Here is a 24,687-nt window from a genome sequence, read left to right as displayed (position 1 = left end):
TCACTCAAACCTTGACCACTTACCGTCAAACAAAACGTAGCTGCTTTCTGGTCAGACAAAAGACAACGACCGTTGAAGGAAACCTGAAAGACCCAGATAATTAGTTCTCAAAGGCAGGATACAGTTACCCCGGAGAGGTAATTGTGAGGAGAGCTGGTCTTGTGTTAAAGCATGCCCTCAAGCTCCTGGTGCCCACAGAGCCCTGGGGTTGTCTTGGGTAGAATACAGGAGGGGTTGGCCATTGCCATCTCCTCCCGCGCAGTGTGAGATGAGGACTTTCAGCATCTTCTGATATCGCTGCTGCCCGATAGAGGTGTTTCCCATACCAGTGGGGATTCGAACCAGCAACCTTGGCTTGCTAGTCAAGTCATTTCCCTGCTGCGCCATCTTGTGGTAGCACGCATGACTTGTCCCCTCTGCTAAGCAGGGTCTACTCTGGTTTGCATTTGAATGGGAGACTACATGTGAGCACCGGAAGGTATTCCCTGGAGGTGATAATAGGGCCACTCTGTGCAGAAGGTTCACAGTCCCCTCCCTGGCAGCATCTCCAAGAGAGGGCTGAGAGAGAGTCCTGCCTGCAACCTGGGAGAAGCCGCTGCCAGTCTGTGTAGACAATCCTGAGCTAGATGGACCAAGGGTCTGACTCGCCTTACGGCAGCTGCCTCTGTCTGTTCCCATCCCTATAGAAATCACAATATAGTAAAAGACAAGCCATCGTTTCTGTAACTCCTGCTGCGCCACCAGGAGAGAGACGCTCAGCGGAGGGTCTGTTCTTAAATTTTCCCTCCAGGACAGCCCTAGGCCACCCATGAGAACAACGCTCTGTGTTGTTTCGGCCCCGTGATCCGACGGAGATCCCTGGCTGCTGGCCTGGTGTTTGCAATGTGTTTGTATCGGCATCTGTTGTTGTGAAATTTATGGACAAGTAATTCACGGGTGTGAGAAACGACGGAACCTCTGGGGGTTCTCCTTCAGGGTGGTCGTTCCATGGGGCAGCTCTGAATTTTCCTCTTTAAAAAGCCCCGCGAAAATACCCGGAGGGCTGTCACATCGCAGGAGGGACCCACTGGTCCTCTGTTGCTCCTGATTCGTGGGGAGATTCCCCACCAGAGGTTAAGCGGCCGGCTGTCAGAGAGGCCGAGGAAGTTTCCTGCATGGAGTGGGGGGGGGACTAGAGGACCTTTTGAGGCCCCAGTTCCAATTCTAATGTGGTGTGATTGTATGATTCTTTCCTTCCTGTCTGCCACTTTCACAGCTTGCAGGGGTTGGTTTGGGAAGGGGGCTGGCCCCCCAGAGCTGTGGGGCGAGCTGCACCTCGGGGTCGGTGGTCTCTCAGGGCCTCGCCTGTTCTCCCTTCCCTCTAAAGCCACACCCCCACATGCTTCAGGGGGGATTGCTGCTGTGCTGGGAAACAGCTTCGCCCTGCGGGGAATTTGCTCTCTTGAAAAGGACAAAAGGCCTTCTCATGATCTGGAGCGGGGTGTGGACCACGCTAAAAATACCTTTCTGGGACTGAAGCGTGAAAGATAATGAGTCACCCCGAGTGCGAGAGAGACCCACCTTAGATACACAGAGGCTGCACTCCCCTGGGCCCCGTTTCAGCAAGGTGGGGCACGTTCAGTGGAGGGGAAGCCGTAGTAGCTTCCTGCACTGAGCAGAGGGTTGGTCTGCACCATGGTTTCTTAACCTTGGGCCCCCAGATGTTGATGGCCTACAATTCCCATCATCCCCAGCCATGTCCATTGTGGCTGAGTTATGATGGGCGTTGTAAGCCATCAACATCTGGGGGCCCAAGGTTAAGAAACCCTGCTCCAGAAGACCTGTAAACTTCCTTCAACGAAGGATGTGTCTAGAAGGTAGCCGTACAAATGGCAAATAACCTCTGTGCACAGACACACATTCTGTGCTCATGCACGGACTCGCACTGGAGCATGGTCACACTTGTTGCTTGAGGGGAGGGCACACTCGGAATTATCAGTGGCAACTTGCCACTGGCAAGCGCCTCTGGAGTCCACAGCACACAGAGATACCCGGCTTCTTTTGCGCAGCGTGCCAAATCCTGAGGCACAAGATCATGTGCGTGTGGTCCCGCGCATGTGCGCATACCCGCTGCGCATGTACAGAGTGTCTCTCTCTCTCTCTCTCATCCAACGGAGTGCCCGCAGCCAGCTGTGGTGATGCAGGGGGAGAAGTCAAAGCCTTCAAGGCAGGCTTAAATCCTACCTGCTCTCACCTTCAGAAACTAGTCCCCCTTCTACGATCTGCCAAGGTCACCAGTCCCCCTGAGAAATCTATATGTATATACATTCCCCAGCTCTTTGACATAGCCGCCCCACTCGCTCCCCAAACGAGCCAGACCTGTTTGCTGTCAGCCCTCGCCCCTCTATTGAGGCGAGAGAGAGAGAGAGAGGACCAACAACAACAACAAAAGGGATATTAATAATTGTGCAGCTTCTTGAAAAAGGGAAGGTCGATTTGGGCTTGGCTCACTGAAGGAAGACCAGACTGAGAGCGGAGAGAGCTTTGGGCGCGATCTTCCCTAGCTGGCACTCTTGCGTGGGACGCCGCTGGAGACGGAGGTGGCGAAGATGACAGCTGTCTTCTTGGCGGGCCTCTTGGCCGTGGTGATCGATGTTACTGGTGCTCTAGGTAACTTCTGAAAACATTATCATCGTTTCCTATTTAACGGGAGATTCATCAGGAGAGCTGGTCTGGTGGTGGGAGCAAGCATGTGGATGGGAGACTTGATGTGTGGGCACTGGAAGAGATTCCCCTTAGGGGATAATGGGGCCGCTCTGGGAAGAGCATCTGAGGCTCCAAGTTCCCTCCCTGGTGGCATCTCCAAGAGAGGACTGAGAGAGAGACTCCTGCCTGCAGCCTCGGAGAAGCCGCTGCCAGTCTGGGTAGACAATCCTGAGCTGGACAGACCAAGGGTCTGACTCAGTAGAAGGCAGCTTCCTGTGTCCCTAACTAAGTAAGGTGAGATTACCCCATGGAAAGAAGGCAGCCCTTTGCTCATTGTTACCCTCATGCTTTCCTCTGTGCAAAAGTGACTGCCATTTGACCCTAATTGTGCAGGGGTCAGAATGAAGGTGGGGTGAGAACACACACAGCTCTCAGAGCAGCAGTGCTGTCGCCTCTTTCCCATCTTTAGGGGCTAGATGTTGCCCAGAATCCCCCGAGATGGTCCCCTGGCTAAAATCTGTGGGCCTGGCTTGTAGACCACGTGGGGCCCACCGAGGGCATGCACAGGGCCAGGCAGTCTCTGTATGCCCAGAGGGCTGTTTCCTCCCTTCAGCAGTTCACGATGGTGAGCGCTTCCCTCTTTGGCTCCCTCCTTCTCTCCAGAACACATTGCCTATACCCCGCGCCTCACGGAGCGGCCGCTAGAAGCCAAGATCACGGCTTCCACCTTTGTCCTGGAGCAGCCCCGCTGCGAGTTCAACAGCCGAGTCAGTGAAACCGACGGAATCTGGCTGGTGGTGGCCCTCGGAGACGGTACGTTGGCGTTTCCCGGGGTTCGCCCCGGAAGCAGGAGCACGACCCGTTCGGCAGGGCTGGGAAGACCAGCCAGCTTCTCACCAGCTTTTGTAGATTGCTTGATGGACTTATTGATTGCAATTCTTTCCCGCTCGTCTTCTAAGGAGCCCAGGGTTTCTCCTCACAACTACCCTGTGAGGTAGGTTAGGCCGGGAGAGAAGTGGCCGGCCCAGGGTTGCATGCCCAAACGGGGATTTGAACTCGGGTCCCCCCAGTCCTAGTCCAGCACTCTAACCAGTCCACCACTCTGGCTCTTAAACAATTTCTAGGTGTTTAGAACACTGTATTTGTATCTCCAGCACTTGGAGCTTTTTTGCATTTTTCAACTTCTTAAGTGACTTTCGAGGAAACCCGACATGGACTGAAATGCAGGGAACTGGGGGGAAAATACACCTTGTTTGTTGCTCCATAATTCAGTGACCGTCCGGATTTTCTGTCTGGAACAGTACCCAAGAGAGCTGCCAATTTTTGTCGGAAGGTATCCTTCCCCCATGCATTTCCAATGAGAGAATTTCCCGGCATTTTCCAGCAAATGAATTGATTTTCCAGGGATTTTGTTATTTCTCTCATAGTCTGGGCGAGGCCTGGGACCTGCCTGTAAAAAGGCATGTTTCTATCTTTTGGGGTTTGGTCTGAGAGTTTCATGCAGGTGAGTGAGTGAGTGAGTGAGAAGCCGCTGCCAGACAGTGCAGACAACCCTAAGCTCAATGCACCAGTGACTTGACTCTCTGTGTCAGCTTCTTATGTTTCTAATTCCTGACGAGCTGACATTGAACGTTATGTGTGAATCAAGCAATTGACTTCCTCCTCAGCTATCCCCTGCTAACTGAGCCAAGAGGCACCTTTTAAAAGTGGTGATTCCTTTTATTTAGCAGGGGGAGAGCAACTGGCCCTCTCCAGCCCCAGCACAGCAACCCTCCGGTGGCTGTTGCTGGTGTCTATCACATTGCATCTCCAAGACAGGGCTGAGAGAGATTCCTGCCTGCAACCTTGGAGAAGCCGCTGCCAGTCTGTGCAGACAATCCTGAGCTAGATAGACCAATGGTCTGACTCAGTATATGGCAGCTTCCTATGTTCCTTTTTTGGGTTGTGAGCCCTTTGGGGACAGGGAGGCATTTCATTTCATTTCTTTATGTCTGTCTGCCTCTCTCTCTCTCTTTGTCGGCGGCACCTCCTGGCCATCGAGGTGTTGTCGAGGGTAATGGCGTCTTCTCCTTGTCTCCGCAGCGATGAGTAACTTCTCCAACCCGGCCTCCGCCCAGGATTTGCCGCCCTACCGCCTTTTCCCTGAGAAGAACCCCTATTACATGACCCTGAAGACCTCCTGGCTGAACTACCCTTGCCCCAAAACAAGCGAGGACATCACCGTCCTGCGGGTCGGGAACGAAACCGACTGTCTGGACGACGCCTCCAAGCCGGACTGCAACGGCCCCCTCCCTCTGCCCGGGCCCTACCGGTAAGATTCCTCCAGCAATTCCCAGACGCCCGAGAACAAACCGGTGTCATTAGCCCATGGCAACGGAAGGCCACTCTAGGCTTCCCCACCCAGCCCCAAGTTTTATCCATGGGGCAGAGGTTCTCAGGCTCGGGTCCTCAGGTGTCGGTAGACCACAACTCCCATCATCCATTGCTACGGTTGGCGTCCAGCCCCACCTGAGGAATTGCGGAACTCCGAGAACAAGACAGTCTTCTTGTTTTTCTCATTTCCATCGCTCCCCACCCGTGGGGGTGGGGTAGAAATGTCGTCCCAACACCGTCTGGGGAGACCAGGTTTGAGAATCTGGGGAGGAGGAGAGCTGGTCTTGCGGCAGCCAGCATGAATTGTCCCCTTTGCTAAGCAGGACCTGCCTTGGGTGACTACATGTGAGCGCTGTAAGATATTCCCCTGAGGGTTTGGGGCCATTGTTCAGGGGTAGCGCCCCTGCCTGCTTGCATGCAGAAGGTCCCCAGTTCCCGCCCTGGCAGCATCTCCAGATAAGGATGAGAGAGACTCTTGCCTGAAACCTTGGAGAGCTGCTGCCAGTCAGAGTGGGCAATACTGAGCTTGGTGGACCAGTTCAGTCGACGGCAGCGTCCTTCGTTCCAAATTTAAATTCGGTGCAGCAAAGAGTCCCACAGACCACCACAGGCAGTGTCGCTGTGTATCAGTATTTCGTATATGTCAGAGTTTGTCCTTGCCCCGACCAAGTGCCCTTCTTGGCCACTCTCTTCCCCCCCGCTGATGCCGCCGGTGGCACAGGAATGCGAAGGAGGAGGGTCCTTCTGTGCTGACTGCTTCTTGCTTTTCCTTCCCAGAGTCAAGTTCCTTGCCATGAACGACACTGGCCCAACAGCCGAGACACGTTGGTCGGAACCCATCACACTGATTCAGGGTAATTGGCAACGTCTGTGGGAGGGGAACTGGTCTGGTGGTAGCAAGCGTGAAGTGTCCCCTTTGCTAAGCAGGGGCTGCCCTGGTTTGCATTTGAATGGGGGACTACATGTGTGAGCGCTGTGAGATATTCCCCTGAGGGGATGATGGGGCCGCTCTGGCAAGAGCACCTGCCTGCTTGCATGCAGAAACTTCCAAGTTCCCTCCCAGGCAGTATCTCCAGATAGGGCTGGGAGAGACTCCTGCCTGCAGCCTTGGAGAAGCCGCTACCCGTCTAGGTAGACAATTCTGAGCTGGATGGACCGACCCAGTATATGGCAGCTTCCTAGGTTCCTTTGTAGTGGGCCTAGTGGTGGTGTGGTGGTGGTCTCTGTGCTGATGGTTTTGCTCTCTGGATATATGGCAAAGGATGAGAGGGTTAGTCCCCTGCCCCAAAGAGCTTACAGACAAGACTGTGGTTCTTCACAAAGCATGAGAGGGGACTGGTGCCCTGCCCCGAAAGGCTTGCAGTCAACAGGACACCACGGAAGCAGAGAAGGACGGGAGGGAAATGGGTCCAGAATATAGAGGTGGCAGGGAAAGTGTGGAAGGGGAGAAGCTTTAGGGAGAAATTGGCAAGTGGGAGAATTACGCAGCATTCTGTCCTCTAATGTAACCCTCCCCCTCCCAAGAATACTCTGCAAGGGGGAAGAGGCCATCCAGTCGTATACGGAGCCACAGTATGAATATCACCCACACACATACACCTTTCTCCTGTCCTCGGATTGGTTATCTAGTTTCAGTTCCCACCTCTAATCTCAAGTGCTCCCAGCTGCTTGAAATAGAGCATTGATCATGGTCTTTGGACATTGAAACGCACTTGCTCGGTTTGTAAGCTCTTTCATCTGTTTTCATTGTAAGCATTGGAGAGGTATACGGATTTCCGTTTAATTCATTTTAATTGTTTATATTTGTTGTATTCTAGCTTGGGTACGGGTACGGGTACGGATACGATACAGATACGACGGATATTTATATATCGCTTTTCAACAAAAAAGTTCCCAAAGCAGTTCACATAGATAGATATAAATAAATAAAACGGCACATATCGGGCGGTCGATAAATATGATAAATGTAATGAAATTAAATAAATGGAACAATGTTTTAAACTAAGTATTCTCTTCGCCAGGGAAGAGTCCCGATACCATTGATACGGCACCGAGACGGCGGAGTGCTGGGATGATTGTCATTGCCTCCATCCTTTCCATCTTGCTAGCCGTCCTGCTGGCCGCCCTTATCGCTGCCTTGGTCTACAAATAGTACGTTTTCTTTAGAGGGGAAGGGAAATACACACACACACACCCCGCAACCCAGACAGATTCCACACAGCCTCAAAGGGAAGGCTCTGTCAGGGATGCTGCAAAGCCCTTGAGCCAGGCCCACACATTTGGTGTTCTCCGTACCAGTCTGGGTAGACCAGGGCTGGGCAAATGTGACCCTCCAGCTGTCGTAGTAAACTGTGGCTGGGGACGAGGGGAGTTGTAGTTCAACAAGTCGGACCACCCCTGGTGTAGACAATATTGAGCTAGATGGACCAGGGACCTCACTCCGTACAAGGCACTTTCTGACGTTTCTGTGTTCCATGGGCTCTTCCCTATAAACCCACCCTAGAAGTATGAAGATGCAACAGCATTCCCCTTTCCAGCTGTGAAACCTTGGGAAAGATCATGGACTGTAAAAGTTGGGTCTCCAGAGGTGGTCTAGTCCACTGAGGTCTGCTCAGTGTGGGGGAAACTGCCATGGCACCCCGGCTCTGTTTGGAAACCTGCCGAAGAGGAGAGCCCACCCCCGTCATGAGGTGGGCTGTTCTGCTGACCCCTGCTGTCTTCAGGAATTCTTCCTGATGTCTAGCCTGAATCCGCTTCCTTGCCAGTTTGATCCATTGGTTCTGGCCCTGCCCTGAGATCCGCTCCTTAGCAACGGCCCTTCAGATATTTGAAGCTGGCTCTCCGAAATCCCCCTTCAGCCTAGGCTGACCCCAAAATCCTCCACCTGAAACTGACTCTCTCTCCCGCCCCCCTGCCCTGCTTTGCTTTCCTAGTACCGATGTTTGTGGAAGTGCGGATATCACGAGCATGAAGGGTTCCGCCACCGTGGCACGCTACGTCACCCACCATATATACGACCAGCCAGCTCACAGGTCTTGAGCATCTTGGTTCGTGGCGACCGGTCCATGTTCTCTCCTGCTCTCCAGCCTGCCGTTGCTGCTTCTACACATTCGGTTCCAGCAAGGTGAATGCCTTGAGGTCTCTGGCCTCCAAATTTGGATGTCCAAGTCTAATCGCTGTGCCTCTTCAGTGAAGCAAACTGACAAGCGGGACGAAGAAAGGGAACCAAATTATTCCCAGAGTGTCAAATGTTGGTGGGTTTCTCCTCTCTCTTTTGTTTGTGGCTTGAGGGTGGATTCCCACTTTTAAAACCGGGAGTTTCCCAAATAAATCTGCCACCATTGATTGATTATATTTATAGACTGTCCCCTATAAAATCTCTGGGTGGTTCACTATAAAAACAACCATTAAAACCTTAAATCATACCACACAATCTAACATCACCATCAATAAAACTTTAAAACATCATAAATGAAAAGCCTGCTAAAAGAGGTGCATTTTCGAAAGTCGTTTTAAAGCAGGCAGAGCTGGAGAAGGTCTGGTTTCATTTGGGAGCATGTTCGTAAGCCCTGGGGCCACCCTAGAGAAGGCTCGGTTCTGGGTCGCCACTGAATGACCTGGGGGAAACTGCAACAGGACCGCCCCGATGATCTTAAGAATAGGCAGCGGGGTTTGTGAAGAAGGAGGTGCTCTCTTAAATACCCAGCACGGGCGTGCCTTTTTAATGGATTCAAAGGCTGTGAATCCTTTCATCTCTGATCTTTTGGCTAGGCGTTGCTGATCTGCAGTTTACATAATGGTCTGCCACAGCAGAGGACTCTTCTACTCTGCACCTAGAAATTGCAGGAGCCATCTAACGCAAAGGAGACTTCCCAAGATGAGGGTGTACACAGTTAAGACACAAGATAAAGTACGCTGGGCCGCCCTAAGAACCTCGGCCGTCAGCCCCGTTCCACTCTCCTTCTCTGACATAGCCAATACTGCGCCCTCTTCAAAATCACTAGAGAGCAGGTGGTTTGGGGGATCTGGGTGGATTATGGTTTTGCGGGTCTCGGTGGAGGAAAGCAGCTCTAGAGATCACAGGCTGGACATCCAAGTGGTTTTCCCGTCTTCTCTTGATTCTCCTTCCATTTGCTGCTATGGTGCTCTTCCCCTGGAAGGAAAACAGACAAAACATATTCTGGTTGATTTACTTACTACCTGAACACACAGGGACAGCAGCTAGCAACCACAACGGGCTAGATTTATTGGTTAGATTGATTTCTTTAAAAGGCAAGGAGCATCTTGAAAGAGAACCACTGCATCACTTAACTCACATGTAAATTCAATCGATTGATTGACTCGTGATTCATTGATTAAGATTTCCTAAATCAATCCTATAGAAAAAAAACTGTAAGAGTCCTTCCTTCCTGTATCCTGATTTTCCTGGAAGTTCAAAGCCATTAAACCAAGACCCAAAGCACAGCCATGAGTTCCAACCCATTAATCCTACATCACATTCAACACTACCAGAGTTCTAACCCCTGCAAAGAGCCTTACACCACGCGTGGCCCAATCTACAGTTGGTGGATCAGGCGAAATGTTGGTCGCACCTCCCAAAAGAAGCAGGCGGGCTAGCAGGGCTGAATCACTGAACGCTGAGAGTTGGGAGGGACCCGAATCAGCACAGGAAGCTGCTCTCGGCATCCTTGACTGATGGCTCTCTGGCTTGTTTAAAAACCTTCCCCGAAGGAGAACCTCTCACCATGCCGTGCCTCCCATTTTCAAGCAAACAGTGCCTTAACACCAGGGGTTCTCAAATGGGGGTCTGCAAGCTGTGGTTGGATTACAATGGCCATCCTCCACAGGGGCTGGTGATGGAGGGTGATGGGAATTGTAGTACAGCCACACCTGCGGACTCACATTTGAGAAGCCTCTGCTTTAACAGACTCACCTTGGCTTTCCCCCAATTGTCTGCCAACTACCTCCAATGCATTCCTCTGTATTTCAAGGGTGTGGGGGGGGGAATGCCCTCTTCTCTCTGCTCTTCAGGTCTCCTTCTGCCCTGCCATCAGCATTGTGTCCACCTGGTAAAGAGGGAGCTGTCCAAAAGACCGGGATGGCCGTGTGGTCTGGAGGAAGTGCGCACAAAAGGAGGCAGGTCTGAGCAACAGGACAGAGCCATAAAGCCTGCACCTTTTGACAGGGCACAATGGAGAGGGGGACTTATTCAGGGCTGGTGAATGCTGGACCGTTCGTCGCTGGGTCCCCATTCTCTCCTTAGAGCGGCCGCTGACTGTTGCTTGGAAACTTCCTTATCACCTGGTGCACAGCCCCAGCCATGGTGCTTTCTGTGGTCTGGAGTGATTGATGGTCACAGAAAGATTGCTTTCTTTGGGCAATGCAGTCGCTTACATCTGAAATAATAATGAAAACCACCCCCATCTTTCCTTATCTCATCGGATTCAACTATGACCTAGAAAACTGGCGACCTTTTTCCATTGCCCCTCTTCTCTCGAATCTTCACCTCTGTGTTTCCAAGGAAGTTTGCAGATTTCGAAAAGCAAATTAATCTGACCAGTTATCTAGGCTCCTTCACTTTCCTGCAAACTTCAGGATTAGAGAGGGGGTTTGGAACAGGGATGTGCATGAACCTCTGATCGGGCAGTGGTGCGGATACGGACCGGTTCATTCTGGTTCAGCCGACCCACGAACCGGTTTAGTGGTTCGAGTGTGCCTCCATGGGGGTGGTGGTGGTGGGGTTAGCAGCAAGCAACACCTTTAAAAGTGAGTGCAGCAGGAACTTAACTGCATGTAGCTTCTGGCTACAGATATATATACACACACACACTACCTAATTTCACAGTGTGCTCACTGTGCTCACAAACACAGAAGTTCCATCAGGATCTCTCGATCTCTCTCTACGAGGACAAAGCAATAAAGTGGAAGCATTTAGACAACACTTTTGCTACCCCTTTCCATTTTAGAGAACTCAGTTGCTATAAACACTTTGCTGCGCTTGTTGTGGGGAGGCTGACACCTCCTGGTGAGTTCCTTGCGGCATCACAGTCTCAGATCTTTGTTTTGTAAGCACTTTAGCTACTCTCGCTCTTTTAATTGGCTTAGCCAGGCCCTTGCAGTTTAGCCTGAAGGATTTCAATCCCCTCTGACTTATTTTGACTAAGCCTTAACAAATTCCCCGGGAAGTGTGGGAAAATGAATCTTCAGCACAAAAGAAGGAAAAGGGGCAGCCACCCTCCGCAGGAAGCTCCCTCCCTTGTAGGGCTCTCCAGTCTTGCCTTCTTTGAATTGTAATGTAATCTTAGTGCCAATCATTTGGAGATTTATTATAGTAGTAGTAGTAGTAGTAGTAGTAATAATAATAATAATAATAATAATAATAATAATAATAATAAATAAATAAATAAATAAATAAATAAATAAATAAATAAGATGATTTTTTGATTTATGTGTTGCTGGCCTAAGATCGGAAATTATATATATATATGCCACCTAACAGCACAGCGGGGAAATGGCTTGACTACCAAGCTAGAGGTTGCTGGTTCCAATCCCTGCTGGTCTGTTTCCCAGACTATGGGAAACACCTCTATCGGGCAACAGCAATCTAGGAAGATGCTGAACGGCATCATCATCTCCTACTGTGCGGGAGGAGCTGGCAATGGTCAACCCCTCCTGTATCCTACCAACGACAACCACTGGGCTCTGTGGTCACCACGAGTCGCCACCAACTCGACAGCACGCTTTACCTTTACACATACACACACACACACACTATATGTGTGTGCATATGTGTGTGTGTATTTGGCATCCTACAGCGAATCCTTCCCTTGCTGGAAGGTGGCCACAGGAGGGCGCCCTTTTGCCACACCAGGAAAAGGCATCGCCCTGTTAAAATAATCATGATGATTGATAAATAATCTTTATTGGTTAAAAAGGCGCCCCATAACCATCTTTTCCTCTGGCCGACTCACAAACACACCAGTAAAAACATCCAATTAAAACACACCACAGAAAATGAGCCTTTATCCTTGGTATTTAGCAACCCTAATCTTGAGGGGCAGGAGGTAGTTTTTTAGAATCAATCAAATATTGTGCACCACCCAGAGCCTTTGGATAGGGCGGTTTATAAATGTAATAAATAAAATAAAATATGTGTAATGAATAAATATAAATGTGATAAATTAAATAAAATGTGTAATGAATAAATATAAATGTGATAAATAATTAAAATAAAATAAAGTCCTCCAGATTCGAGGGCTCAGTAAGCAACAGGCATAAAATAATAAATTCATAAAGTAATACAGATCTAGAAAGAAAGCCCTCCAGATTCGCGGGGGGAGGGGCTAATAAGCTGCAGCAGCAGCCCCGCCCCCTCTGGGGGCCTGAGAGGGGCGGGGCCTCCAGGCAGGGCCACTTCCGCCCTGGGCCGGAAGCGGCCGGAGTCGGAAAGAGGCCCCGTCCGTTGTCTCTCTGGTCCCCGCGGCGGCGCAGGGCGGTGACGCACTTCCCGCAGTGGCGGCGGCGGTCCTCCCGCGGACGTCACTTCCGGGCGGCGAGGCGCGGCGGCCGCCATCTTGGGCGGCAGCCGTAGTAGGAGTCTCAGCAGCAGGAGCAGCAGCCTCAGCAGCCGCGCTGGCGGGCCCGCCTCCGCCGCCTCCTCCCCGCCGCCAGCAGCCGCCATGGCCGGGCAGTTCGACGCGGAGGACCAGGCCAGCTGGTACTGGGGGCGGCTGAGCCGGGCTGAGGCGGTGGGGCTGCTGCAGGGGCAGCGCCACGGCACCTTCCTGGTGCGCGACTCCGGCACCATCCCCGGCGACTTCGTGCTCTCCGTCTCCGAGAGCTCACGCGTCTCCCACTACATCGTCAACAGCGGAGCCGCCGCCGCCGCCGCCGCCGCAGCAGGAGGGGCGGCCCCCCCGGGTGAGCGCCCCACTCCCCCCCACCACCAGGGGGCCTCTGACCTGTACAGAGCCCCCCCTTCTCTCCCCCCCGGGATTGGGGAGCCAAACCCCCCAGCACTACAACTCCCATCATCCCCAGTGGCAGGGGGTGATGGGAGTGGTAGTCAGCAGCTGCTGGGATTCCCTGTGACATTTCTCCTCCCCTCTTCTCCTCTCCCCTCGGGATTGAGGAGCCAGCCCATGGGGCACGGCAGAGGGTCCAGCAGCGATGTCCCCCTGCCCCCAGCACTACAACTCCCATCATCCCCAGTGGTAGGGGGGTACTGGGTGTGGTAGTCAGCAGCCACTGGGATTCCCTGTGGCACCTTCTTTCCCTTCTCCTCGGGTTGGGCGGGCCAGGCAGAAGGGCCAGCAGCAGCCGCCCCCAGCACTACAACAACCCCCTTTGGCCGGGGGTGATGGGACTCGCAGTGTTCCCTCGAACGGGGTTCTCAGATGTTGTCAACTACAACTCCCTTGATCCTCAGCCAGAGGCCCTTGCAGTTGCTGCCAGGGATTGAACCAGGGGCCTTCTGCAGGCCAAGCCGAGGCTCTGCAAGCGAGTAACGGCTTCACACCAAGTGCTTGGGGGGTCTTCTCGAAAAGCAGGCGCGGGTGTGTGTTGCCGTGGCACCGGCTGCTCGCTGGACTGCTTGCAAGGGCCCCCGTTGCAGTCCACTCTCTAGTGGGGAAGGCTGCAATCGTCGGGTCAAGGGTGTGTCTCCAGGAGTGCAGTGTTGCATCACACAGGCTGTTTTGGGTCCCGGAGGCGCTGCTTGGAAAGGGCTTGGTCTCTGCAGAGGAGAGTTCACGTTTCGGGCCTTCACTGGAGCTTTTCGCCCAGAGGCTCTCCAGGCCTCTCTCAGGGATGCTGGTGCGATTTCCTGCACTGGGGCTTGGGCTAGAAGACCCCCCCCACCCCCAAGGCTCCCTCCTAGGACTAAAATTCAGTTCCAGTTTCCCCAGACCAGATGGTTCTCCAGACATCTAGTCCTGCGTCTAGCTTCTGTTTCATTTGAGACTGTCGATCCTGTTGGCAGCAGGAGCCTCATGTATGTCTGTATGACAAGCAGCATAGACAGGTTTGTCGGCGGCGTCTGCAGCTCGGCATTTGCTGAGTGCCTTTCAGAGCCGCAGGTGTGTTTTTAAGATGGGGTGACTGCAGCTAGATGCGGACTTGTAAGCACCGTTCTACTCTGGGAGGAAAGGCGCTGCTGTCCCGCAGAAGTGTGGCTTGATCGTGTCCGGGAGCTGGAGCTGGCACAAAAGGCCGCCGGTCGCTTGTGGCTCTCTAGCGGTGGGTGCCGACCCAGAGAGATTTGTCTTTGCTTCCAGCACGGCTCGCCAAGTAGCATCGGAGCCGCCTAAGGATCGCATCTTCACTTGCGGGTTTTGCTCCTGCCTCTGTCCTTGAGAAATAAGGATAGAGTTAGACAGGGATAGTCGCAGCAGAGTTAAACCTGGACATTAGCTGTTCATGGACTTCTCATGTGGGCAGCTGTCAGTTACTTAGAAGGGGCCGCCTCAGCTTGGGTGCCGTTTAGAAGAACGTTCCCTGTTCTCTACCTGCCTGCAAGGTGGAATTGAAGTAGGAACCGAGGCAGCTGCCTTCTACTGAGTCTGCTGGGTCAGCGGCCCACACACTTAGACTCGGCTCACTAGCCAGCCATTATTGGTGGGCGCCCCCAATGCCCTCCCCTCGGATCCTCTCCTGGCACACAGTGGGTCTCCTGCCCTTTGGGAGCAGGGAAGGCAGAGGGGGAGCCCCTCTCTCCGGATGCTACGGAAGGGTCCCTGCTGCCCCTTGCCTGCTCTCCGATGGCAGTGGGAGGAGAGCTGGGTGGGGCTGGGTGTCTTGCTCGCCAGAGGCCTGGAGGTACTCGCCCCTGGCAAGCTGGCAAGTGGATTTGTAGATGCCGGGCTGAGGATCATCCGGGCCTACTTGGAGAGTAGCTCTCCCTGTTGGTGCCTGTTTACGCAAACTCTAGGGAGGCTGTGTCTTCACTGCCAGCCCCCTCTGGCCCTGCTGGAGCCTCCCGTTTCCCACCCTGGCCCCCCACCAGATGCTGGCTCTGGGGAGCAACCCACAGACGCCAGAGGGGAGGGCAGGCTGCTGCTGTGGCTGCCCTGCGCCTGGGATTGGGAGGCCTTCGCTTCCTTGTCCGGAGAAAGTAGGCCAGAGACACCTCTGTGTGCTTCTCCACCACCCCCGCCCCCCAGGACTGGAGCTCTTAATTGCCTCCTTGATTGGACTGCTCTCATTACTTCCACGGTTTTGATCTATGGGTCTTCTTTTAATGTGTGCGATATTTTGAACTTCGGTTGGGTTATAAATGTCGGAAGCAAGTCTGATGTGGCGGAGGAGGGAGTATACATAGCTTGAAGAACTGTAGCAGGCCTGGACAGATTTTATCTGGGTCTAGGCACCAGCCCCAACATTTAGGAGCCCGGGGTAACTTTGCATCTAGAAGGGGCCAGGCGCAGTCCCTGGCAGCATCTCCAGATAGAGAGGGCTAGGAAAGATCCTGGCCAGCAACCTGGGAGAGCCGCTGCCGGTCAATGTAGGCAATACTGAGCACGAGGGACCCAGGCTCTGACTCGGCAGCACACAACTTCCTAGCCTACCAAGTTTGGAGAGCCAGCGTAGTTAGAGTGTTGGACGAGGGCCAGGGAGACGCAAGTTTAAACCCCTGTTCAGCCCCGTAACTCTCTGGGTGACTCTGGGCCAGTCCCTTCTCCCTCACAGGGGGGTGGTTGGGATCAGCATAACTGTGTACTTTGGGCTCTGGGCTTTTCCTTGGAGGACAAGCAGGATATAAATGTAAATGTAAATAACATTTCAAGACTTGGTGATGGACATTATGGTGGTGGGGGGGGAGTAAATGGGTTTCTCTTTATCCCCTTTACAATAAGATAGAACCAAAGCTGGGCTGCCCTGGACAAAGCAAGGTTTTATCCAATCACTCTGTATTTGAATGTCCTTTTCGAGGCCTTAACCAGTTGTCTTTGGATCTAGGAGCCAAACTGTAGACACAAGGCAAAGTCCCCAGTCTTAGTGACAGACAATGAGAAGCAGAGGCTAAACAGGCTTCTTTTGATCCTTTTTACAAGTTACATACTTAGAATAAAGACAGTGCTCCAGAACTTTGCCTCTGAATGGCCTACGCTAGGCGCCATGGTGAATTTCTCGGCACTGTGGCTCCCTGGCGCCTGGAACTGTTGTCACTGTCAAGCCCTGAACTTTAAAAAAAGAAGCTTAAAACATGACAGCCGAGTGTATGGAAAGGCTGCCTGTAGCAGGATGCGGCCCCATTCCCGCTGTCCCGAGTAATTTGTAGCTTCTCCCTCCCCACCCCCAGGGTTGAACCCTTCTAGGTTCCGAATCGGCGACCAGGAATTCGACTCGCTGCCGGCTTTACTGGAGTTCTACAAAATACACTACTTGGACACTACCACCTTGATCGAGCCCGTCTCCAAATCCCGGCACAACAGCGACGTGCCCCTGAGGCAAGAGGAAGCCGAGTACGTGCGCGCGCTCTTTGACTTTAACGGCAACGACGACGAGGATCTTCCCTTTAGAAAAGGAGACGTCTTGAGAATCTGGGAGAAGCCGGAAGAGCAGTGGTGGAACGCAGAAGACAGCGCAGGCAAGCGCGGCATGATCCCCGTCCCGTACGTGGAGAAATTTAGACCCGCCTCTGCGTCCGTGTCGGCTCCGATTGGAGGTAACCAGGATCCTTCCCTCCCACAGCCGCTGGGGGGGCCGGAGCCGGGCCCCTATGCCCAGCCCAGCATCAACACTCCGCTGCCCAACCTCCAGAATGGCCCCATTTTGGCCCGGGTTATCCAGAAGCGGGTCCCCAATGCCTACGACAAGACAGCCCTGGCTTTGGAGGTACATACTGGGCGATAACGTAGCCAAACGAATGTGTCTGGGGTGGTTTCTCTCGCCTTCTTTTTTGGCACCCCGAAAGGGCGGTTGATGGAAATGAGGTGTGCTTTTCGGGCAGGCTTGGGGTAGAAGGCGTTCGGGAATGGAAAGTTGCAAAGCACACCTTTGGGGCATCATTTCCTGGCCTTTCTCAGAGGGCGATACGCACCGGCTTCCTTCTCGCTTCTTTGTGCTTCTGCAGTGCTAAATATAACTGTCGTTTAGGGCAGGGCTTTGGCTCTCCTGCAGGTTTGGGGCTACAACTTCCATCATGCCTGACTATTGGCTGCAATGAACACAGGAAGAGGCTGTCTACTGAGTCAGACCCTTGGTCCATCTAGCTCAGGATTGTCTACCCAGACTGGCAGCGGCTTCTCCAAGCTTGCAGGCATGGGTCTCTCTCAGCCCTAGCTTGGAGATGCTGCCAGGGAGGGAACTTGGGACCTTCTGCTTTTCCCAGAACGGCTCCATCCCTTAAGGGGAATCTCTTCCAGTGCTCACACAGGTAGCCTCCCATTCAAATGCAAACCAGAGCAGACCCTGCTTAGCAAAGGGGACAAGTCATGCTTGCTGTCACAAGGCCAGCTCTCCTCACTCAGACCAGCTGCTTGGGGATGATGGGAGTTGTAGTCCACAAACAGCTGGAGGGCCAAAGTTGTGCAACCCTGGCATATGTCATTGCACAGGCCTTGGCAACTTTTCTTTCCATCGAGGAGCCAGATGACGGACACTTTGCAAAATTACTGGACTTGCTGATGAACGTTGTGGAGGGCAGGAGAAATAGGCTTCTCCTCGTCCCCTTGACAAGTAATATAGTTAGAACAGAAGCAGGACTGCTTAGGACAAACCCAAGATTGCACCAAATAACTCTGAATGTCCTAGACCAGGTGCCAGAGTTGGGCCCAAGCAGGGTCCTCCCTGGTTTGCATTTGAATGGGAGACTACCTGTGTGAGCATGGGAAGAGATTCCTTTTCAGAGATGGAGCCGCTCTGGGAAGAGCATCTAGGTTCCAGGTTCCCTCCCTGGCAGCATCTCCAAGAGAGGGCAGAGAGAGACTGCTGCCTGCAAGCTTGGAGAAGCCGCTGCCAGTCTGGGTAGACAATCCTGAGCTAGATGGACCAAGGGTCTGACTCAGTATATGGCAGCTTCCTATGTTCCAGGAGGGAGAGTGTCTGTCCATGGAAGGAATTGTCTGCCACGGTCACTTAAAGTGAAATGCCCCAAATTTAATTTGGCTGGGTCTGGGTCATCTCCCATTTTGCATTTGGAGACCTGTGTCCTGTGCCCGCCCAGGCAAGGATTTACAAATGTAGGCTCAGTTCACCAGCTAGCCCATATATCTTGTTCTCCCCAGTCCCCTCTCTTTCCCCACATCCTTTTCCAGCGCACAGGCAGAGGACTTGGGAGAGAAGCCGGTTTTCTGTCCTTTGCACTGGGGTATGGAGGTGGGGAGGACACAGTGGGTGCCCCCTCCTCTTCCTGCTCCAAAGGGATCCCTGCTGTTCCCTGCCACCTCAAAAATGGCAGTGAATAGGAGATCTCTGGGAGGCTGGCTGTCCTGCTCGCCCGAGGGCTGGGGGCATTCGCCACTGGCGAGCTAGCAAGTGGATCTGTAGCCATCTGCACCTGAATTAGTGTGAGATCCCCCACACACACACGCACCCCACCCTGAAAGGCTGAAAGCCCCCTTGGGTTGGTCCGTTGCTTCAGAAACACACCCACAGTGAAGACGGAGGCTTAGACCGCTCAGCCCGTCTTGCTCAGATCCGCTGCCTTTATTGAGGTCAGCTGCGGAGAGGTGCACGGAAATAGATTTCCCCGGTGTGTGAAGCGGCCGGATCCTCACTTGGGTGCTTCTAGAAGGAGAGGCCGGGTGACGGAGGCCACTGCTGCTAGCCTTGTGCCCCTGGTGCGGTCCGGGACAGCCCGTTGGTTCGGGCTCAGAAGCAGCTCCCACTCCCAGGGAGGGGCCCGAGCGTAGAGGGGAAGGTGGCTGCTCTGGGCACAAGCAGCTGCCATCTTCTGAGCCGCGTGAATGTTCTCCTCAAGCCCACTGCTTGCTATTCAGTCCCTGGGAGGAGATGAATCCCTGTCCGCTGTGAATCTGTCCCAGCCCCTTTTGAAGCTAACCAAGCTGGTGGCCACCACTCCATCCTGTGGCAGAGAGTTCCACAGAGTGATTCTGCCCCGTGTGAACAATTCTTGCCTTTCTGGTTTGTGCGTGGGTGGCGCCTCCGTATTTGCCCCGGGGGTTTTGGAAGCCTTCCCAGCTCTGTGTGACGGTGGTGCCTTCTTCCCCCCTGCAGGTCGGTGAGCTGGTGACAGTCACCAAGATTAACATGAGCGGCCAATGGGAAGGCGAGTGCGGCGGCAGGCGGGGCCACTTCCCCTTCACGCACGTCCGGCTGCTCGACCAACAGAATCCGGAGGAGGACTTCAGCTGAGTCGGGCCCGCCTGCTCCGCTTCCAGATGGGACCAGCCCCGCCGGGTCTTGACTGCAGCTGCCATCCAGACTGTGTTCCTCCAGGTGTCCCCCAAGCCGCGTGGCTTCCGCACGCATTCTGCCTGAGATTGAGCCCCGGGACCCACCACTTCCGAGAGGCTTGTGGCTTCAGGGTACGAACCGCGGTGGCTTCTGGCCTGGCTGGGGGGGGGGGGGTCTAGCCCATGAGGAGGAGAGGGGTCTCCCGTCCCCGCCTGCCGCCATGGGGGGTGCGGAGGTGGGGGTCTCATTCCTGGCTTCCCCCCCCGGTCCCATGGCTTTCTCCGTAGGTGGTAAACCAGCACGGTTTGTCGGGAACTCACAACTTGCTAACCCGAGAGCGCCCCCTTTTTGGATTAGACCTGTCTCTGTAACTCCTGTGTCAACTGCTTGGTTGCCTAATCAGTAAATTTATTGCACGGTGCAGGCAATATTCCTTCCTTCCTTCCTTCCTTCCTTCCTTCCTTTTTATTTTTAAGTGTAGTCTTTTGATACTGGGATTGCTGTGGCTTTGCTGGCCCCACTTGGCTGGGTCGGGGCCAAACCCGAGTTCTCCGAGGGGTCCAGAAATGTGTCCCCAGTACAGACCTAGCCGGTAGCCGTTTTTCATGTTCCGAGTAGATATTAATATTGACGCATATAGATGGGCCATGAAGCCTCCCTCCGAGTGCGGAGGACGGAGGCGTCACGAGTCTGATTAAGAGTCCGTGTGGCTAAACTGACTACAGAGCTGAGCACTACGCTCCAGAAGTGACTAACCGGCTGCAGGAAGGAGAAGAGACCACCAACTCAACCCCCCCCCCCGAGCATTTTTGAGTACCTGAATCCAAGACGGGGTCTCCCCCCCCCCCTTTCTAAGTTCTTTGCTATTAGAAACTGGGGGGGGGGGTCGTCTTAAATTCCGGGTCCCTTCCAGGTTAATCCAGGTATATCCTGTATTTAACGTCTCCTTTTTATTTTTTAGAGAGAGTAGTCTTCCATTTGGAGTCTTCCATTTGGGTAAACGCAGCGCTCTTAACTCATTCACTATAGCAAGACCAATGCCGCCTTCTTAAACTGAAATACCAAATACCTCCTTGCTTCTAAACCGGCTGTTTTGGGGTTGTGTCTCTTCCGTCTGTAAAGCGTCCACCTGGTGGATCCCGGAAGGTCTTGTTTTTAATAAACTAATGGAAAGACTTAAAAACGCTCCTGGGTTGATTCTCGGACATCCGCAGGCCACCAGCGAGGGGCGCCTTCTCGCGCTTCCGTGATGCACGACTTGAACGTTCCGGGTTCGGGTGCTCCCCCTCCCCTCCCCTCCAGCTCATGCGACCAGAACGGCTTGTCCTTACAAGGCTGGCGTTTCAGAAGGGTCTTCCTCATGCAATGACGAGGAGGTCAAACGTCCCCGGGGATGCTTGTGCCGAGCAAACGCTGGGAGGCGGGCTTCCCTTGCAGAAGACGGCGTGTGCCCGAGTCCCCCCGAACAGGCTGCCGTTCAGTCTGCCTTCAGCACGGCCACGGGCTAGTGGCGTCTCTTCCCTTCTGCCCAAACGGAGCTGCTTTGGGGCTTCTGCTCTCCTTGTGGGGTGGGAGACAGGGTCTAGCTGTGCCCGCCATTCAGGCTGGGATATGACGGTGGCCTTAAGCATGGAGCCGGTGGTTGCGGGAGCTAGGCCAGCTGGCTTGGGGACTACAGTGCCCAGCGTCCCCAACCACAGCAGCCAGTAGTCAGTGTGATGGGAGTTGTAGTCCAACATCGGCAGGAGTGTCAAGAGTTGTGCCGGGGCTGTAACAGGGGAGTCCCAGATGTTGTTGACTGGAACGCCCATAACGCCAGCCAAAGGCGGCTGCAGCTGGGGAGGAGTTGTAGTTGACAACATCTGGGAATCTCAGCCAGGTGGCGGGACCTACAACTGCCGTCATCCGCTGTTGCCTGGGGATGGTGGGAGTTGTAGTCCAACCGCTTCTCGGGGCCCCCGGTCCAGACCCTGCCTCGAATCTGGGGAAGTCACCCCACCAGTTGCCTTCATGAGCGTGACTGGGTTTGCGGGAGAGCGTAGTGAGACTGTGTTGACACTGCAGCTTGACTGGGATGTAGGAACTGCGCCCTTTCTCGGGCCAGTTTTTCTGCTCCGTATTTCCCTTTGCCTTTTCCCCAGCACACTTCAAGGTAGCAGAAAGCTCCCTGTTAAACCGCTTCACGATGCGCCCTTCCAATCTCCGGGGATCCTCCTCATTTGCGGCGGATTATGGCTCTTTGAACCGACTTCAGTGTTTTGTCACGGGGACAGCGTGTTAAATAGAAATGCCACTCTTCTATTCTAAAACACCACCTGCCACGTTCTTCAGTAGAAGTGCCTCTGTTTTTTAGTTCGAGGACCTCCGTTTTTATTCAGAAGTGCAGCCCATGGGCTGATAGCCTGGCAAACGAAGACTCCTGCCTGTAACCTTGGAGACGCTCTGACTCAGTATACGGCCGCTTCCTCTGTCCTTATGTCTGCGCGAGGAGATCGCGTTGCGGTGCTAAAACCCGGGGATCCCTTGGTTTGCGGAATTGTGTGCTTGTACGACGTTCCCTTTGTGCACAGCTGTTGTGCAAAATAGTTGTGCACAATAGTGCAACGCTAGTCTGGAAGGCAAGTTAGTTTTGCATTGCAGCAGCAGCAGGAGGTGCGTTACCAGGATCTCCGCTGTGGCGTGGGCTAATAAAAGTATGCCGGCCCATTTCAGATAATCGAGGAGAATCGTATCTGGCTGTCTTTCTCGAGGAGTTCAGTGGAGAAATCCTTCTGGTCAGCTACTGAATATTATTCAGAGGGAAGTGGAGTTAAGTGAATTACCCCGTGAGGCAGACCCATAAACTCTGGCTATTGGCACCATCTCAAGGGACGAAGGCTCATAGGGATTTTTGGCAACGTTTCGCCCCCCCCCCCAAGAGACAGAAAAGAGGTGCAAGCCTCATTGCACTGACACTTCTCAGTGTGGGGTCCCACCCACCCCGAAGCGATTGCAGGGCTGCTGAGCTCCGGCCCTCCTGCCTATGTTGGCCTACAACTCCCATAATCCCTGGCTATGGGCCACTGTGGCTGGGGATTATGGGAGTTGTAGTCCAGAAGCAGGTGGAGGGGGGGCAAAGTTGAGCAGCCCTGGGTGAGGGTCAAATTGCAGCCATGTTTGCACAGAACGAAGGCCTAGGGGTAGCCAGGAGGAAATGGCTGTCCTCTCTCCATGGAGTCCTCTTCGGAGGATATTCCTGCCCATTCCCATTCCACTGACCACCTCGCTGAAACGGCACCGTCGTTGTGGTGCTTCTTAAGGCTTTTCCGTACACCATGGCAAATGTGGCGGCTGACGGTCAGGGCAAGGAAAGCGCGCGGAGACCCTGGAAGCGGAGAGCCTTGCAGCGCGATCGCCTCTTCCATCTCCAGGGAGGCAGACCCTGCCCCAAATCGCCACGAGCATTCGTCACTCGCCAGCCACCCCAGCTGGCTCATGGCCCGGGTCAGGGGCTGCACACCTTTGGCCCTCTTGACTACTGTAGCGGGGGATGATTGGAACTAGAGTCCATCAACCCAGGAGGGCCGAAGTTCTGCATCCCCGGTGCCACATCTACAAACTCCCAACTCCTGGATAGGAACAGAGGCCTGGGTCTGCAGTGGCAGTTCTCCTTTGGCGGTTCTTGGAGAGCCTGGAGGCCGGCCGTCACTTGGGCAGTGTTGGGTTTACCGGTTCAACGGCTGGAGTGATCCTCTCAGCACCGCAGGGTGCTCGGTTTTTGCACTGCTATGCTGCGCTCAGTTGCTCCGGACTGTTCTGTTTCCGCTGTTTCCGCTCTGACTTTCCAGCCCAGCCTTTCGTACGAAAACCGGATGTGGTTAAATCTTTGTTAATTAATTTGCTGGATTCTTTTTTTTTTTTTTTTTACTGTTGAGTATTTTAATCATCGTTAATAACAGTTCATTTAGGTGAAAGATAAAAACATGGACAAATGTGCCAATGTATTATATAACACTACTACACACTTTCCTTGACAGCTAATATTTTTTTTTGTAGCGTGTAATCAGACATGTCCATAATACCTGAAGTAAATAAACATTGCAGAAACCAGCTCTGTGACTCTCTTGCCTTATGTGCAGGTACAGCATGTGTGGGGTGATCCATTATATTTTGTTGGTTTTTACTTTCACTTTCACTTTCACATCCTGCTCTACTCTTAATTAGAGGGGTGGAAAAGGAAAGAAACATGGTTTTGTTTCCCCTTACAACAAACCTGTGGGGTAGAGAGAGAAGTGACTGGCCCAGGGTCACCTGGTGAATTTCATGACTGAACAGGGATTTGAACTCTGGTCTCTCCAGTCCTACCCCAAGTTTAAAAAGTGTGTTTATTATGGCTGTTCAGGATCGTATGGCCCTAAAAAAAACACAACCTAATTTGATGTCATTTCAAGAGCATACACATAATTTTCATATGGTACACTGTTCTCGGATAGCGTCCATCTTCTTCTAGTCCTAGTTTCGGATACATAGAAAAACACTTTGCTTGAAAGGCAACCGCAATAGCCAGTGGGCCCGTGATGGCAGTTGTTATCGGTCATGAAACTGGTTTCTAGGAAATTTAGGACCAAGGAAAAAGAAACAGCTTTTCCACGCAGTGCATAATTAACCTATGGGACTCTCTGCCACATGATGTGATGGCCACCCAGCTGGATAGCTTTAAAAGGGTCTTAAGTAAATCCATGGAGAACAAGTCTTGTCAACGGCTGCTAGTCTAAGCTACTTCCAGGCTCAGAGGCAAGATGATGCCCGTCGCAGGGGAGCAACAGCGGAAGAGAAGGTATGCCTGTGGGGTCCCCAAGGGGTGTCTGGTGGGAAACCATGGTTGGAAACAGGATGCTGAACTAGATGGGTCTTGAGAAAAAATGGGAAGAGGGGCCCATGAACCCTTGGCCTGCTCTTGTCTTCTCCCTCCATCCGTCTTTGCTGAGTAGGTAAGAATATGGTGGGAAAGACATCTCCGCATGCCCTTCCTCTTGCTTCTGTGCTCGGCAAGAGGAGGCGGGATGGGTGCTTCCTGATACTCCTCCCCCTCTCCTCCCCTCCTGGAAAGGACCCATCCAACTTGATGCTGAGTCCTCCCAACAGGAGCCAGAAGCTTGCCGATAGATTGGGCGGCCAGGAGAGGAAAGCGAAGGCTTTTGTTGAGCAGGGTTCCTATTCGTGCTTGACTACAACTCCCATAGTCCCCAGCAGTGTTCCCTCTAATGGATTCCTAGATGTTGACTACAACTC

The 24,687-nt window shown here is 53.3% G+C and overlaps 1 protein-coding gene across 3 annotated transcripts; it reads left to right on the top strand.

Annotated features, from left to right (window-relative positions):
* Positions 1-1,784: 1,784 nt before the first annotated feature.
* Positions 1,785-23,505, top strand: CRK (CRK proto-oncogene, adaptor protein). 3 transcript variants are annotated; one of them, XR_008311797.1, is made up of 7 exons: positions 1,785-2,649; positions 3,349-3,498; positions 4,768-4,996; positions 5,836-5,912; positions 7,080-7,209; positions 7,992-8,182; positions 16,358-16,495. XR_008311797.1 is itself a non-coding variant. In XM_053274991.1 (3 exons), exons 1-3 carry the CDS (start codon positions 12,738-12,740, stop codon positions 19,242-19,244), a joined length of 615 nt encoding a protein of 204 aa, XP_053130966.1. In that variant the 5' UTR covers positions 12,518-12,737; the 3' UTR covers positions 19,245-23,505. The 3 variants fall into 3 exon arrangements, 2 of the variants coding, with proteins under 2 accessions (XP_053130966.1, XP_053130965.1); XM_053274991.1 differs by lacking the exons at positions 1,785-2,649; positions 3,349-3,498; positions 4,768-4,996; ... (1 more) ...; positions 7,080-7,209; positions 7,992-8,182 and adding exons at positions 12,518-12,978; positions 19,237-23,505 and having other exon boundaries at positions 16,358-16,723; XM_053274990.1 differs by lacking the exons at positions 1,785-2,649; positions 3,349-3,498; positions 4,768-4,996; ... (1 more) ...; positions 7,080-7,209; positions 7,992-8,182 and adding exons at positions 12,532-12,978; positions 19,237-23,505 and having other exon boundaries at positions 16,358-16,893.
* The last annotated feature ends 1,182 nt before the right edge of the window (positions 23,506-24,687 follow it).

The sequence above is a fragment of the Hemicordylus capensis genome, chromosome 12, assembly GCF_027244095.1.
Source record: "Hemicordylus capensis ecotype Gifberg chromosome 12, rHemCap1.1.pri, whole genome shotgun sequence".
In the NCBI taxonomy this organism is placed as follows: Eukaryota; Metazoa; Chordata; class Lepidosauria; order Squamata; family Cordylidae; genus Hemicordylus; species Hemicordylus capensis.
The sequence above is the reverse complement of the archived record's forward strand: the minus strand, read 5'-3'. Positions and strand labels throughout refer to the sequence as shown.